Raw genomic sequence first — 17039 nt, 5'->3', positions numbered from 1 at the left:
TCTTCAGGAAGCTTCTTTACTTCAAAAGTAAAAAAAAATCATAACACTTTTAAAGTAGTTATATTTGTTGATTCAGATGTTATACACTTTATAAATTATTGCGCATTTTAGCATAAAAGTTAACTTTTGTTTTATTTATTACAGAGAAATCCTTAAGTTTTAAGTGGCATATAACTTAATTTTTTGGTATTTTGTACTTGAAAAACATCTTTTGTAGTTGTTTTATGAAAGCAAACTATGTTTATTACTCTAGTATAGAGATGAATAACTTTATTAGACTGCAGGACAGATTTACAAAAAAATCTGTCATGAGCCGCGTAGTTTAAAAAATAATAAATAAAGTTAAAAGAACACCATTTAATAACATTTAAACTAGCGAAACTTATAATTAAATTATGAGCCAAACTTAAAATTACTTATTAAAAGTTTCAATTTAATTTACTTTGCTAAAGTTGTTTTCCTGCTAAAAAATACGTTGTTTACCGAGAAAACTTCAATTGGACGGCCGTACGTTGCTCACTATCCCTACTCTATATTAGTAGCAAATAATAACTATTAAACTACTCTTAGAAATAATAAAAATTTATGTACAGATAAATATGTTTAAAATAAATAATGAATTAATATAGGTTAGTTTATCAAATCAGAGTACACAAAAATAATAAATAAAATGCCTGATTTTTTGAAAATGTTTTTTTTTTTGAATAAGACAACATTTCATTCCTAGCATTTCATTCCAGCAGCAACAATTTAATGCTAGATTATTGCATTATTATCACAAAACTAAACACTAGGTTATTTTTAAAAGTGCTTATTCACAATATTCAAAAGCTTGAAAACTTTATATACAACCAACGTGCTTGTTGAGTAGGCACAACTAAAACATTAATTTATTTAATTCGTTTTTTTAAACAAGGTGTTTCTGTACAAAAAGCTATAGTAGTAACATAAATTGGCGAATTTTTAACACTTAACAACTAAACAATACGTAAACACGAAATGAAAAAGTTAAATTCTTAAAGTTCATTTAGTGAATAAACACTTAATTTGTCTTTCCAAAACTTTTTTTTTTTGCTGTGAGTTTTAATTTAAGCTATTTATTTTGATACTAAAAAAGTTCTAGTTAACATTTTAATAAGAAAAAGTTGTATAAATTTTGTTGACGAAAACTAATTTTAAAATATAATTTTGCATGATTTTATAAACTCAAGTTTAGATTTTACTTTATACAGCGTAATATTATTTGCAAATATTTTTTTTTTAATTTCTTTTTGTTACCATAAAACGATTAAGTTTTGATGTATCTTTTTCCTCTCAGTAGTAATTGTATTCAATGGTTAAGTGTTCAATTTTAAAATCACGTAGCTACATTTTAGAGCCTAATTATTAGAGTTTCTAAGAAAATACTCATTTCTGAAGTATTCTAATGTACTTATAATGTAAATGCAAAAAAAAACTTTTTACAGGCTATTAATTTTGTTTGTTTTAGTTAGACTTTGGAAAGCTGTGTATTTTATTGCTTGTAATTTCGAAAGAATCGTTAATTAGTTTTTAAAAAGGAAGTAAATAATTCGATGGTATAAAAACTAGAAGTTAAATTAAATGCTTTAAACACTTTCACTTTATTTTAGAAAGTGTTTTTAGAAAATTTTCACTGTTTTAAATATCACTTTATTCTAGAAAATCTAAAACTGACTAAATTGTAACAAACTACTTTCATTAGTCCAATTAGAACAGTAAAAATTACTTTAAGGTTAATTAGTTAACACAAGACAAATTAAAAACGTTAGTGTCCAGCACAGGAGTTGGCAGCCTACTACAAATAGTGAGTCAATTTTAATTGTAAAAAATGCTCACGGCCACGGATGTTTAACATTGTTTTACCTATCAGTAACGAAAAAATATTTCAAACCAAAGATGTAATTAAGTTTGAATAATACCAGTACCAGTGTCACTGATCTTTTTATAAGAGAGTAGCTGTAAGAATTCTCTTAGAAAGCTGTTTTTAAAAGTATTCTAATAGTTAGAAACTACATAAAAGAAAACTCTGCAGCCCGCAGTTCACCGACCTCTGGTATAAAATTGTAAAAACAAAAGTAGTTGAACAGTACTTTTGATCTTCGGCATACAAGGTACATCGGAAAATTAATAAATTAAATACTGAATTTTCTAGATTAGTTTTTTTTTTCTACTTTTTGTCAAACAAATATTTTGGCTTTAAATAGATTTTAGCTTTTTTTTTTGTGAATGTTTTTAATGTTGTACAAATACAAAAATGCTTTTCAACGAAACATTCAAAAACGTTGTCAAATTTTCGGTTAAATATTAATAAACTGCTTTAAATTAATTTTTAAACTGAAAATATTCTTATTGTTCAAATTTACTGACAAAATATTAAATAAACTTAATAAACTTAAATCATTCCTAGTTTACGCAAACTAGATTTAACTCAAGTTTAAGCTACAAACTGTTTATAAAAAAAATTGAGTGTCTACTTTTTAGTTACACTAATTTCAAGTTTGTATAAAATAATACAGATTTTATTGTATACTTTCTTATTAAATCTTTGCTACAAAGTTAAGCTAATGTCAATTTTTGATGCTCGATTGTTGTGCATATTAGCACTTGTCACTTACAACGCAGCATTCGGTCAAGGAACGTGTCACGTGACTAAAACTTATTCTTGCGATGAATACGAAAATACCAGCAACAATTTGGTCACGGTCGGTAAACAGGGACCTCGTGGTTACCGCGGCCCGCCCGGCAAGGATTGTGACGTCACTGTGTTGAAAAACATAAGTGATGAGGTTGAGCTGAACAAACAACGAGTTTTGGAAATAGATCTTAGTTAGTTTATTATTTTCAAATCTATTTTTCTTCTTAAACAAAATATTTCTTATACTTAACAAGCTCCTTTTTTTAAGTTATTCCAGTAATTTTGATATTTAGATTAAAAAAACAGATTAGACTTTTAAATAACTATAAAAAATATTATCAGGATACTTACGTGAAGTCTTAAGATAAAAATGTAACTCGAGTATTTAAAAAGTTTTAATAATTAAAAGTTTTTAATTACTTCTGTGATATAACAATGTTTGTAAAAATATATTGCAATTCATATAATTTGCTTTAATTTTTTTTAATTAAAAAACCCATTACGATCTGTTTGATAAAACAACGAGATGTGTAGGACATACAACAAAATTGAGAAGTTATAACTTTAACTTGAAGTAGACTTGACACGTATATACTTTTGACCTAACGTAGGAAGCTAATAAGAATTGTAAGTTAAAATATGTAGAGTAGTATATTTATTCTTTCAAAAATTTATTTTGCAAACTAAGTTTCGGTCAAAGAACTCGTCAGGTCTTTGACCGAAACTTAGTTTGCAAAAAAAAAGTTTGAAAGAATAAATACATTACTTCTCCCCCAGCAGTTGAGATCTCTCTATTTGTTTTCTTAAAACCAAAACATATAATATGTAGAGTAGTGAAAAAATATCAAAAACTACTAAACTACATTTGTTAATACAGAAATAAAATCGACTGAAATGAAGCCAAGGGACTGCATGGATATAAAAAAAGCAAACGAATCATGTGCATCTGGAGTGTACACGATATATCCTCCTCTTCCGGCTTATAGCAGTGGGATACAAGTTTACTGTGATCAGGAAACAGACGGTGGCGGTTGGCTTGTCAGTTGAAATATTTTAAATTATATTTAAAATAAGTTTTTATTAGTTTATAAGCTTTTGGTTTTTTTTTAATGAAATGTTATACTTTTATAAATTATTTTAAGTATAGAACATCTTTTACATCATCCAAAATATCTAAAAGTTCATTTTATAATATATTTTTAATCAATAAAACCTGTTTTTTTTTTGTTCTATTAAACCATGTATTTTTCAAAAAGCTGTAAAATCAATTAATAGTGAGTTATAGTATTATCAAGAGTTCATTATTTGAAAAGATGTTATTTTTCAATTTTCAAAAGATTTAAAATTTCTTATCTATGAACAACATAAAATGGACTAATCATAACATTTGTCATTTAAACATGTTTTTCGCTTTGATAGATTTGTTTTTACTGCGAAAGACCAAAAAAAACTATTTTAATCAATACTATTAGAAATAATTTATTTTTTAACTTAGACGAAAAATAACTTGTTTTAATAAATTTTTAAGAATATTTGTAATTTATAAGTTACTTTTTAGTTTAAACCATTTATATGAGTAGAAACAAAGTTTGGTGAAATTTTGAAATCATTAATAAGCGTTCATATTATTTTTTAAAATTAAAGTATTAAAATTAATTTACCAAAAAAATAGGTTTATGTTGATGACAGCAATATAAAATAACTCAACTTTTAGGTTTTTCAAAGTCGCAAAAACGGAAACGTGGACTTCTATCGAAACTTCGAAGCTTATTTAAAAGGGTTTGGAAATTACTTGGATGAGTTTTGGCTTGGTGAGTATTGTTTAAAGTTTTAATTTAACAGATGTTTTGATTTTATGATTGTATATTTTTTAGGTCTTGAAAAGATACATGAACTTACTCAACTAGGAAATTTTACTATGAGAATCGACTTAGAAGATTTTGAAAATGTTAAAAAGTACCAAGTGTATAAGTAAGTTGTCTTAGTTTTCTTTTTATTTGTGCTTAGTTAAAGCCCTTTAGTTTGATATAAAAAAAAATTGTAAGGCTTTGTTTATTTAATTAAACTAACTTGTGTTTACAGCAACTTTTCAATCGATCAAGGTAATACTTATAATATAAAGTTTGGAACATCTTCTGGAGATGCAGGTAACAGTTATTAATTTTGTGTTTACATAATATTAAAAACATAATCTAACTTGTTTAATTTCATGAATATATTGATTTGTTGTTGCATAGTAAGTTTTTACTAGCTAATTGCATTTAATATTTAAAAAAATATTCAATCAATACAAACTATAATTAAAATTTTAGAAGTTTTGTTGAAACTTTAATTTACTCACAAGCTTTTTTATTTATTAAAGTTTTACTTTACTCTAATAAGAAAACGGTTGAAGATAAATAAATTTTCTATTTTCAATAAAACCTAAAATTTATTAGTGTAGATTTGATTTTCCATATTAACATTAATGTTAAAAGCATAAAGAATAAGTTCGATATGAAATTTTAAGTAATGGAATTATCATGTTTACATGTCTTACAATAAGTTTTGATTTATAGATTTTCTTGTAGACAGTGTTTTCTTAAGTTGAAATGAAGAGCTTCTGCAATACTTTAACGTTTTTACAATGATTAAAAAAAAAACAGTTTTTAAATTATCTACAAATATTTTACTGCTATCGCATCTTCCATATATAGTCATCAAATGTATAATAACTTAAACTTTTTTTTTCTAATTCTGTTAAATACTTTGTTGCTTTTAAAAACTGCGAAAGCGGTAAAACATTAGTAAACCATCAAAATAAATATTTTTAGTCAACCTAAGTGTGTAAATATATAAGCTTTAAACCTGTAATAAAATAAATATTTATTGTTTCAGAAATAAAATTTTTAACTAACTGACAGGTCTACACAAAAATTTTTTAGTTACTTACAAAGCCATTTGATAATGCTTTTAATTTAGAATTAACAAAAGAGTAGATTTAAAAGTACATTTGTAGGACAAGCTCTACCAAACAATCAAGCTTTCACTACCAAGGACGTTGATCAGGATACAAATCCAGCTGGTAACTGCGCTGTTTCGTACAAAGGAGCCTGGTGGTATACAAAGTGCCATAGCAGCAATTTGAATGGTCTTTACCTCAATGGCGAGACTGATCGTTACGCTGCCGGCATGGTTTGGAAGCCTTTCCGTGGATATCACTACGCTCTAAAAATATCACAAATGAAGTTCAGACCTACCTAGCTGTAACTGACTAGCTGTTGCTTGATGAATTAATAAATTTTGTTGTATTTAATTAGCTTTATATTTTGAGCTAACAAACTTTTTCTTAAATAAAACTTAGTTTACTTTAAGTAAATCGAACATCACAATTTATTTTATTTCTGAAATAAAATAATACTGAACTGTGTTAACATTCCGTAGTTTAATATTTTTTCCTTCAAAATATTATTACGACTGTCTGACGTACAAAAAAAAATTATTTGACAAAAGATAAAAGTTGAAAAAAAAAACTATATAATTTATTTATGTAACTTCTTAATAATAACGACGAAGCATTGTGTAATAAATAAGGCTCATCTTACATAAGAAAACTTTTATTAAAAGCTGTACATGTTTAATTTTATATAAATAAAAAAAAATAAATATTAAACTTTGATGATTAGATAAAATATTAAAGACAACAATATCAAAAAAATTTAATTATTTTCTTTCTGAGTTCTAGAAAACTTGCAATGTTTAAAAGTTCGTAGGAAAAGTTTTTAGATAATTTGTTAGAATTTTTAGATTACTTGGAAAACGTTTTTATAAGCTCAATTTGGTTGACTACATCGCCACAATGTTTAAAAGCACGTTAATCTGTTTTGATCCCGAGCATTTAAGTTTAAGCTTATAAATGTTACATTTTATTAATATTTGTTTTCTGTATACGTTTATAGAACTGATTAAATTTAATTTTAAAACAATAAAAGAGCTTTAATACTTAAACATCTGTACCACACGGTATATCTTTTTTTTAATATAAGAACAAAAACAATTCTCAGATTTTAAAAATAAAAGAAGGGTTAACTTTATAACCGCCATAAAATTTCTTATATATAAAATTTAATTTTGAGTAGACGAAAAAAGATAAGCTTAAAATTAATACAAAGTTTTAGTTATATAAACTACAGCGCAACAAAACATCTAAAAAGTTTTTTCATGTACATTGGATTAAGCTAAATTCAGTTTTTGATTAAAAAAACTGCTATGGTTTAGTGAATGTATAAGAAATATGTATGGATAGATAAAAAAATCAAAACTTTAAATTCAAATAATTTAGTTACTAACAGCCGGTATAGTTTTAAAACTAAAAGAAAGGTCTCTAATTAACTTTTTTTTTACGAACAATTTCAAAAGTCTAAAATATTTACTAAAGTACAGAAATTCAGAAATGCTTATAAAGTTTTTTTTAATACATTTTCCATGTTTGTACTACTCTAAATAAATACTACATAAAATACAAGTAACTTACTTCCGAAAATTTTGAACAAAATGCTTTAAAACATGTTTTGAACTTTTACCAACAGGCAAAGAAATTCTATTCAGTTCAACAGATTAGCTTTCTTCAATAAATTTATATCATAAACTTAAGTTTATTAATCTGTTTTGCTGTCTATGGTCTTTAGGAAAGATTCCTCAAAGCTAATTCTAAACTTGTGTGTTTCGTGGTTCACACTCAAATGTTTTATTATGTATTACATGTTTTATGTTTATGATAAGAAAAAGTTCTAAATATTTTGTTTATTGAACGATAAAAAAAGCGCTTAAAAAGTTTGGTCTAAGGACCTGGTGTACAAAGGAACCTTTTGGTTATCGAGTTTGTAGAAAATTTTTTGATAACATAAAATTACTTGATATTTTTAAACACTATAACACTATAGTTTATTGACTTTTAAAAATACGCTAAAAATATTTGGTCCTAGGACCTGGCGCACGAAGAACCTTTCGGTTATTGAGTCGCACACCACGGATACCCTTAAATGTCTTGTCAAGGACAAACAATATAACAAAGTATGTTCATAACTTTTTTTAAATTCATCTATGAATGAAAAAAAAAATATGTATCAGTTATTTAATAAGTATGCAAAACGTTAAAAGTATGGTATATATTTTTGGTTGACCACAAAATAGGCTTAATCTGTTTTATTTGATGCTTTCTAATGTTTACCAACTAAATTCCAATACTTAACTGTAACTACTTGATTTTAAACAAAGTCCTAGCAATTAATAATGATTTATTACGACAAGTAATTACAGTTAAGTATTGGAATTTAGTTGGTAAACATTAGAAAGCATCAAATAAAACAGATTAGGCCCAATCTTGTTGACTGTCAGCACTTAATACCGAGCACGGTAATCTGTTTTGTTTTATACAGTCTGGATTGTCCTTGAGGCAAGTTAATAAATTACGTGTCTTGTGGTTCATTTCGTACAATTTCAAAGACTTGGTGACATTTAATTAAAATACTTGTGTGCTAAGTAGCTACTTTACCAGCTAAAAACTTTTTTCAAATTTTTATTTTAAGTAAAGAATTATTAGAGCTATACACTTATTTGAGTTTTAGTTCATTTTTATTTTCAGTTAGTGAAATTGTTTTATTCATTAGAAATTTAACTTTATGATTAAGTATTTTAGAGTTATAGAATTCAATCCATTTTCTCTCAAATATCCTAAGTAAATGTATTTTTTACAACTTAAACAGTTTTCATAAGGTTTTAAATAAACTTTTTTTTTCTTCATATAAAAAGCACAACTCAACTTTATACTTTATCACAACTATTTCTACTGTTAATGTTTAAGAATTTACAAACTAAGTAAGTTAATAAAATATTTTTAAGAAACAAGTTTTAAAAAAATTATGTTTTACTGCAATAGATAAAATTTAACAGAAAATACAATTAAATAGCTTTGTTATTTTAAATATGAAGTTAACCATTAGAAGACCAAAAATCATGTTTAAACTAAAGTTTTGATAAGTGTACAAAAACAAACATGATTTATAAAACAAGACGCATAGTTTTATTTTTATAATTATTAAGTAATATACCTATTTAAAATAAAGTTTATGATGTTATGATAATATATTTTTCTAGACAACTAAAACTATAAAGTTGATAAATAAAATTCAACCAGTCTTATTTTTCGTAAATTAAACGAACCAAAACAAATAAAAATATTTATATATACTTTTTATATTTTTACATCATAGTTCTAATGATATGCTAAAATCATAGAAGCTGCAGTAAAAAGAATCGAAAACTAGTCGTTTTTTTCTATTATTAAAGTTATATAAACTATGTCAGTAGTTTTTAACTTTTCAAAAGTTTAAGCAGTAAATCACTATAGAAAAATATTTGCATACTGGGTAATAACTAAACCAAATAAGTAAATATTTTTTTCTACAAGTAAAACTAGTTTTAATATACTTAAATCTCCAAGAACAGTAAATTCCAAGCGCTTTTAAAAAATATACTAAATTTAACACTTATTTTATAGTTATATTTACTATGATCTTAATTTCTCGGAAAATAAAATTGAACTTAAACTAAATCAGAACCTGTGAAACATAAATGTTAATTGTATCGATAAATGTTAAGTTTGTTTAAAAAATAACACTATATAAAACAGTTTTGAGTATGGTTAATATAGTATTAGAAACAAATAGTTCCTAAAAATTAAAAAGTCTAAAATTACAAGTAGTAGTTATAAGACTTTTAAAGCATTTAATTACATTATAAAAATTATTACTAAAACATAGCTAAAACTACTAAGGTAATCGAAAGATATAGGCTAAAATAATTAACCAACATAGATAGATTTAAAAAAACTTTTCAAACAAAACATAATATGTTAGTTTTCTGACTATTTTTCTTTATAAACATAAATTTATCTTGTTATTAAATGAACTTTAATCTATAAATTGTTTCAGGGCAAAAATAAATTTTAAGATGACAGCTTATAAAATATTTCTATCTATCAAAAAACTTTTAAATTTTTGATAGCAAGTGAAGTTTATATTTTATAACAAATCTATCTGAAAGAATAAAAAGAACATTTGAGTTTTACTCTCGTATATAGACTACTTATATTGTTTAGATAATTTACAAAAAAGATACATCATAACATATTATCTATCGTAACTTATCACTAAAAAGTATTAAAAGTCTAAATAGAAAAATTAATTATCTAATTTTATAAATTTTAGAAAATTCTAAGTTTAAACATAAATCACTCTCATAATTATTCTATTCTACATAAACTTTATCAACTTTAAAACCAAAAGCTTAGAAGTCCGTACTAAACGACAACATATATTGAAAAATAAAAACGCATTAAATTGCATTCTACTTATACCATAATCATGATTAAAGTAAAGTAATAAACTTAAAAACTCTTTAAATATTTTAAATGTTTAAAAAATAATTTACTTATGAATGGGATAAAACATAAGGAATTTAGTTGCATTAAAATTTCCAGCAATATATATATATTAACAACCAGTTTTTATGTATAATTTATTTCAAAATCCCAACACCATAAATACCATTAACATCTAGTCTTGTACATTCAGACGGTGTGAAAATTAACCATAAATATAATTTAGAAACAAAAATGAACTTAAACGAAACTTGGTCTAAGAACAAGGGTTGGTTTGTAGTTGGAGCAACTAGCTTGTTGCTGGTTGGGATTGGGGGTTTTGTTGGAAGTTTTGGAAACTTGACCCAGTCATTGCTAAAGGAATTTGGATGTTCGGAGGCTTTAGCAGGTAAGTAATGTCTTTTTAATATTTTCTATGCTTAGAAGTATTTAGCGAAAGTATTTGTATACTGCAAAGCTTTTATGTGCGTTTAAGCTTTAAAATTAAACAAAACTTCAACTTTGTACAATTTGGTAAAAATTATTTATTTATTTTAAATCCAAACTATTTTAGATTGTAATTGTTTCAGGCTTTGTTGGTTCTCTTACTTTTGGACTCGCATTTGGCTTAAGTCCTGTCAGTTTGATTGTAATGAAGAAGATTGGAGCTCGCTTTACTTGTCTCATTGGTATCCTATTTTATCTAATTGGCCTGATATCAAGCTCTTTTGTCACCAATATTTATCTACTCCTGTTCACTTTTAGGTATTGTTCTGTACTTTTTTATGACTTTGATGTACTAATAGCATGGTATGCTTTTAAAATGTCGTAAAAGTGTTCTACTTAATATCTAAATTAAAATTTTTACTTGAAAGTTTTACTTAGATATAAGGTGAAAAATCATGTTTGAATACAAAATAGCCTTTTAGGTAGATAAAATAAATTCAAAGTTAACTACCGTTCGATGTCTTCTTTGAAAGACGCACAAAATTTACAACTTGCGCAAACGTAAAAAAAAAAACGATTTGAAAGTATTATTGTGAGCGTAAACTTTATTTAAAGTGTACTGATTGGAATCGGAACGAACTTCTGCTTCAATCCCTCGCTTATCCTGGTTGGATCCCATTTCAAGGAGAAGAATCAAGGACTGGCAACCTGTCTGGCCACTGCGGGGCTGTCCATTGGTATGTTTATAAAACAGAAAAAAAAAAACTTGTTTTAGACAGCCACTGTATATTAGCTATGTACTTAAAATAAAACTACATTGTGTACCAACATGAACTAAAAAGGAAATATTAAACTTAATATTTTGTTTAAAGTTTTTACTAAAAAAGCTTGTTTGTTAACTTAAATAGATTTATTACTTTTTGAACAACCTACAACGTTAAAACAAGTTTTTGTTTTCTGTAAAACTTTCTTGTAAATATTTTTTTTTTTTTATGATTTTTAAGTTGTGTTTTTAATTCAAAAATAAAGTTTCGCAGGTAACTTGGGCATGAACCCGTTTTTGGGTTACCTGGTGGACGCTTATGAATGGAGGGTGGCGGTGAGAATGACGTGCGCCTACGTAATACCAACTGCGCTGATCGCTGTTTCGTTCTACTGCGAACCGGACGATGCGAAACCAGATGACAAAAACCCGAGTGATGTTGAACTGCAAAGTTTGTTTGAAAAATTGACTTCTTTTGAATAAGTACGAAAAAACAGTATTTTAGGCTTAAAACTTGGACATGACTTTAAACTGTATCCTGGTGTATGACTCAATAACCGAAAAGTTTTTTCGTACACCAGGTCCTTGGATCAGATATTTGTTCGTTTTTTTTTCGTTCAATAAATATTACACTTAAAACATAATATATTTCTTAATATTGAAAATAAAAATGTTCGTTATGTCTACCCTGATATTAAACCAATAAATATTATAAGCGCCTGAAACAAAGAGCGGAGATGAAAAAGAGGAAAAAACTAAGTTGAGCACGCTGAGAATCCTGATGAATCCAGGAGTTATTTTGTGGATAGTTGCCACCCTCCTATGGAGTCTTTCCTTCGTATTTCCATTCGTGTTCATAGTAATTTTTTATTGTTGTTTAACTTTGCTTCGAAAGTTTTTAAAAAGGTTAGAGATAAAATATATAATGATTTTTTAGTCAAAATAAAGTTTTTTTTGAATACTGTTAATTAAGTTTAACTAGGAACTTCTTAATGGACAGTCTTAAGAATATACAAAACAATTTCTAAGGTTTATAAAGTTAATGCTTGTAATAAATAAAACTCACAATAAAATAGACACAATAAAACAGATCAAGTACACGAAAACAGCATTTCATGTTACTACAATTCAAGCAAACAGCATTATGATTGTTTATGCCGTTTTTGCATTCGTAGGACGCTTTGTTGGAGGTTTTTGTTCAGAACAAAGTCGGATCAATCTAACTTACGTATACGCCATTTTCGCAGCAGTAGCTGGCGTTGTTACTATAGTAACTGTCCCTATAAACAACTTCTACTGGATGTACTTTTACGCAGTTTGTTAGTTGACTTTACTTATAAGCTTAATTGTTTGTGATTTTCTTTGCTTGAAATTTGACTACTTTAAATTTTTTGTTAGAAGCTTTTGTTTATGAACTGTAAATACTTTTAACTATTTTTCTTATGTTGTATGATTAATAATTTACAGGTTGCGGAATCACATCCGGTCAGTCCAACTCGATGATTTACGTCACAACACAGAAGTTGTTCGGAAGTTGCTATGGAAACCGTATATGGACGTACGTATATGTTGGAAAAGCAATTGGTAAGTTTTAAAATCAATGCTTAAAAATTCTTGAATTAAATTTTTCGTAAACTTTTAATGAACAACACTCACAACAGTTAACAATTTTTTTTCTTGCTTTTGAACCAAAAAAACGAAAATGTTTAGCTGCTAGCTACTTAACTGCGAACAGTTTAAAACTAAATTTAAATATGCGATAAAAATTAAAAATTGTTTTTTCAATTACTACTGCTAACAAGTATGTACTCTTTGATACAAATTCTTTACAAGTCTTATTAAACAACCACATTTAAATAACTTTAGTTTAGTACAAAGCAGAGGCGTGTCTAGACGTTTTTCAAAGGGGGTTAAGAATTTATTTTCTAATTTCCCGCTTAAGTACGCATTTCTTGGGTATAAGTACGCAATATTTAGCCGAAAATCTCTGTGTTTAAAATTATTTTTTGAGCTTATAAATAATCAAAACATGTAAGTAGTAATGGAAAAATATAATATTTATTTTTTTATTATACTGTAGTAATTTTAGATAAATCAAAACTAAAAGAGCCCGAAAAAATTATATTCATAAGAAAAACATTTTCTCAAGTACTTTAGTCTATAATAATATAATTTCTATAAAAACTGAAATTTCACTAAAAAAATGGGTAATTACCTAGGATGATGTCGCACCAATATCAAGCTGAAATTATATTAAATTCAATGATGTTTTTTACAATAATTATTAGGCTTAAAAAATACATTTTATAAACACATAAATAAAACATATTTATCAATTAACCAATAAAACTTATATATTTAATTTATTTTATTTTTAAAACAGAGATACAATAAATTATATACATTCCTAAACTGTAAAATAAATTCAATTAAATATTTTAGTTTATAACAAATGAATTTAATTCTAACTATGTATTTATATACCTTGTTAAAGCGAAAAATAATTTTAGATCAATCATATAAATTATGGTTCAAAAAGATATTAAACACAATATAGTTTCAGCTTGATATTGGTGCAACATTATCCTAGGTAATTACCAAAAAATGTTTAGACTTTTATAACAAAATTAAAATATCTCTAAATTATAATTAAATGTTTGCCTGAAGGTGTAGGAACTCTAATAATGATTTTGTAATCTCTCAGAGTTAAAAATTTCAATAAATCAAGAACCAACTTTGTGGCCAACAGATATACAAAAATAAAACAACTTAAAACAAAAAAACATCAAAATACCATTTAATGATAAAAGAATAAATTGCCAGCAAAGTGTAGTGGTTTAAAGATTATCTGAAAACTCTCTAAACTGAACTTTTCAAGGTTAAAACGCAGTTGGTTGACACATAAACAAAAAATATAAATTTTAAAGTACAAAAGCTTAACACAACATTATTATACACAATAACTTGGTAAAAAAAAACTTTAGTAATTATATTGGATATTTTTTAAGTATAATTGTACTTACTAGTTCAAAAACAATACTGTATCAAAAAATATTCATACTGAGTAACAAATTATAGTTGGAACTAAAAGCATCTTAGAAAAAAGTTTCCAAGAAAAAAAATGCTACTTTAAAGCTTTTACCTATTATGACGTCACAATTAAAATTTTATTTAAAATCCATTTCAGCTGGGCAAAAAAGAGCATTTTTTGTTAAGGAAACTTTATTATCTTTTAGTGTTATAAATTCATCATCCATTATTCAAAGTTTATCAAATAATCAAAACAAAGTCAATAAACAACGTTTTTAGTGATATTCAAAGAATCTTTTTTTCTTTTTTTTCATGGGGTTCACAGGAAACAGAAAACCAGTCAAAACACGCCCCTGATACAAAGTATACTACGAAAAACATTTACATACCAATTGTTTTAACTCTTGTATTACTAATGTGCAGTGCACTTGTGCTTATTTAGCAAATAATTATTTTACAAAGAAATTTTAAAGTTGGTTCTTTAAGTTATTTTCAAGTTCTAAGAAAAATGCGTAATTTTTAAATCGTTACTACTTCTTTTTATTGTTGTTTTGCGTAGGTCTAGAAAATTGATTTTTTCTAGTACAAATGTAATTTAACTGATATAGCTTGAGTAAATAAACTGAAAGCTTGATTCAAACTAGAAAAGGTTTTTAATAAGTTATAGAGTATACTTTACTACTTACTATGAAAACAGTAAAAGCATTTATTACAAGACTCATTCTAAAAAGTTGTCTTTAATGTAGTAGTGTTTTTAACACTTAAAGTGTTTGCATTGTTTAAGAAAAACATTTATAAAAAACGTTTCAGGTGCAATAGTAGGACCGACTTTGGCAGGAGCACTATTCGACGCAACCATGTCTTACGACTTGCCCTTTTATTTTGCGGGATCATGTTTTATCGCCAGTGCCGTTGCCATGGTAGCAACAAAAATGGCTGTTGACAAATACTCACTGAAGTCGATGTGATAAGACTATGAAACTTAAACTAGCAGATTAATTTTTCCAAAGTGCAGCAAAAAATCAAGCGACGATGCATACGTTTGTGATAGTTACACAAATTATTATTTGAAGTTTGATTATTTGAAAACCATTTTATTTATTTAAATTTTTTTTAACTTTTATAGTATAATGTATCATATTTCATCAATCAACAAACAACTTTTTTTTGGTCCGCAGTTTATTATTTATATTAAAAGGTTTTGAAAGTATAAATTTTTTATATTGAATTGCTTTTTTTATTAAAATGCTTTGTTTAATGCCTTATTACTAATTTTATGTTGACATAAATTTGTAGATTCAAAAGATTTAGTAAAAAAATTGACTTGAATATAACATTTTACGAAGAACTAGTTTATTCATATTTATTAACTATATTTATTAACAAACTCGATAACCAAAAGGTTCCTTTGTACACCAGGTCCTCAGACCAAACTTTTTAAGCGCTTTTTTATCGTTCAATAAACAAAATATTTAGAATATTTTCTTATCTTAAACATAAAACATGTAATACATAATAAAACTTTGGAGTGTGAACCACGAAACACACAAGTTTAGAATTAGCTTTGAGGAATCTTTCCTAAAGACTATAGAAAGCAAAACAGATTTAACAAACTTAAGTTTATGATATAAATTTATTGAGGAAAGCTAATCTGTTGAACTGAATAGAATTTCTTTGCATGTTGGTAAAAGTTTAAAAAATGTTTTAAAGCATTTTGTTTTAAAACTTTCGGAAGTAAGTTACTTGTATTTTATGTAGTATTTATTTAGAGTAGTACAAACATGGAAAATGTATTAAAAAAAACTTTATAAGCATTTCTGAATTTCTATACTTTAGTAAATATTTTAGACTTTTGAAATTGTTTATAAAAATAAAGTTAATTAGAGACCTTTCTTTTAGTTTTAAAACTATACCGGCTGTTAGTAACTAAATTATTTAAGTTTAAAGTTTTGATTTTTTTTATCTATCCCTTCATATTTCTTATACATTCACTAAACCATAGCAGTTTTTTAATCAAAAACTGAATTTAGCTTAATCCAATGTACATGAAAAAACTTTTTAGATGTTTTGTTGCGCTGTAGTTTATATAACTAAAACTTTGTATTAATTTTAAGCTTATCTTTTTTCGTCTATTTAAAATTAAGTTTTATATATAAGAAACTTTATAGCGGTTATAAAGTTAACCCTTCTATTATTTTTAAAAGCTGAGAATTGTTTTTGTTCTTATATTAAAAAAAAGATAGACCGTGTGGTACAGATTTTTAAGTATTAAAGCTCTTTTATTGTTTTAAAATTAAGTTTAATCAGTTCTATAAACGTATACAGAAAACAAATATTAATAAAATGTAACATTGTTAAGCTTACAACTTAAATGCTCGAGATCAAAACAGATTAACGTGCTTTTAAACATTGTGGCGATGTAGTCAACCAAATTAAGCTTATAAAAACGTTTTCCAAGTAATTTAAAACATTCAACAAATTATTTAAAAACTTTTCCTACGAACTTTTAACATTGCAAGTTTTCTAGAACTCAGAAAGAAATTAATTAATTTTTTTGATATTGTTTTCTTTAATATTTTATCTAATCTTAAAAGTTTAATATTTAATTTTTTTTTTCCTATTTATATAACATTAAACATGTACAGTTTTTAATAAAAGTTTTCTAATTTAAGGTGAGCCTTATTTATTTCACAATGCTTCAGCGTAAGATTTAAGAAGTTACATAACTAAAATATATAGTTTAT

General features: G+C 25.7%; 2 protein-coding genes across 2 annotated transcripts; both read left to right on the top strand.

Moving 5' to 3' along the window:
- The first annotated feature begins 2541 nt into the window (after positions 1-2541).
- Positions 2542-5951, top strand: LOC145849823 (ryncolin-2-like). Its single transcript, XM_082954901.1, has 6 exons — positions 2542-2847; positions 3534-3694; positions 4371-4467; positions 4531-4627; positions 4739-4803; positions 5655-5951. The coding sequence occupies exons 1-6, from the start codon at positions 2586-2588 to the stop codon at positions 5897-5899; spliced, it is 927 nt and encodes a 308-aa protein (XP_082811027.1). The 5' UTR covers positions 2542-2585; the 3' UTR covers positions 5900-5951.
- A 4359-nt stretch (positions 5952-10310) lies between these two features.
- On the top strand, positions 10311-15545 carry LOC145839372 (monocarboxylate transporter 8-like). The gene is made up of 8 exons (XM_082946951.1): positions 10311-10464; positions 10646-10820; positions 11118-11239; positions 11540-11716; positions 11982-12124; positions 12356-12584; positions 12733-12849; positions 15106-15545. Exons 1-8 carry the CDS (start codon positions 10311-10313, stop codon positions 15261-15263), a joined length of 1275 nt encoding a protein of 424 aa, XP_082803077.1. The 3' UTR covers positions 15264-15545.
- Positions 15546-17039: the final 1494 nt, after the last annotated feature.

The sequence above is a fragment of the Thalia democratica genome, chromosome 1 (genome assembly GCF_965202585.1).
Source record: "Thalia democratica chromosome 1, ktThaDemo2.hap1.1, whole genome shotgun sequence".
Classification (NCBI taxonomy): Eukaryota; Metazoa; Chordata; class Thaliacea; order Salpida; family Salpidae; genus Thalia; species Thalia democratica.
The sequence above is the reverse complement of the archived record's forward strand: the minus strand, read 5'-3'. Positions and strand labels throughout refer to the sequence as shown.

Coding starts and splice junctions, on each gene's coding strand:
- LOC145849823 (XM_082954901.1), top strand. CDS start 2,586: ATGTCAATTTTTGATGCTCGATTGTTGTGCATATTAGCACTTGTCACT. Junction 3,695..4,370: donor CAGACGGTGGCGGTTGGCTT/GTCAGTTGAAAT, acceptor CTCAACTTTTAG/GTTTTTCAAAGTCGCAAAAA. Junction 4,628..4,738: donor AAAAAGTACCAAGTGTATAA/GTAAGTTGTCTT, acceptor TTGTGTTTACAG/CAACTTTTCAATCGATCAAG.
- LOC145839372 (XM_082946951.1), top strand. CDS start 10,311: ATGAACTTAAACGAAACTTGGTCTAAGAACAAGGGTTGGTTTGTAGTT. Junction 11,240..11,539: donor CACTGCGGGGCTGTCCATTG/GTATGTTTATAA, acceptor AAAGTTTCGCAG/GTAACTTGGGCATGAACCCG. Junction 12,850..15,105: donor ATATGTTGGAAAAGCAATTG/GTAAGTTTTAAA, acceptor AAAACGTTTCAG/GTGCAATAGTAGGACCGACT.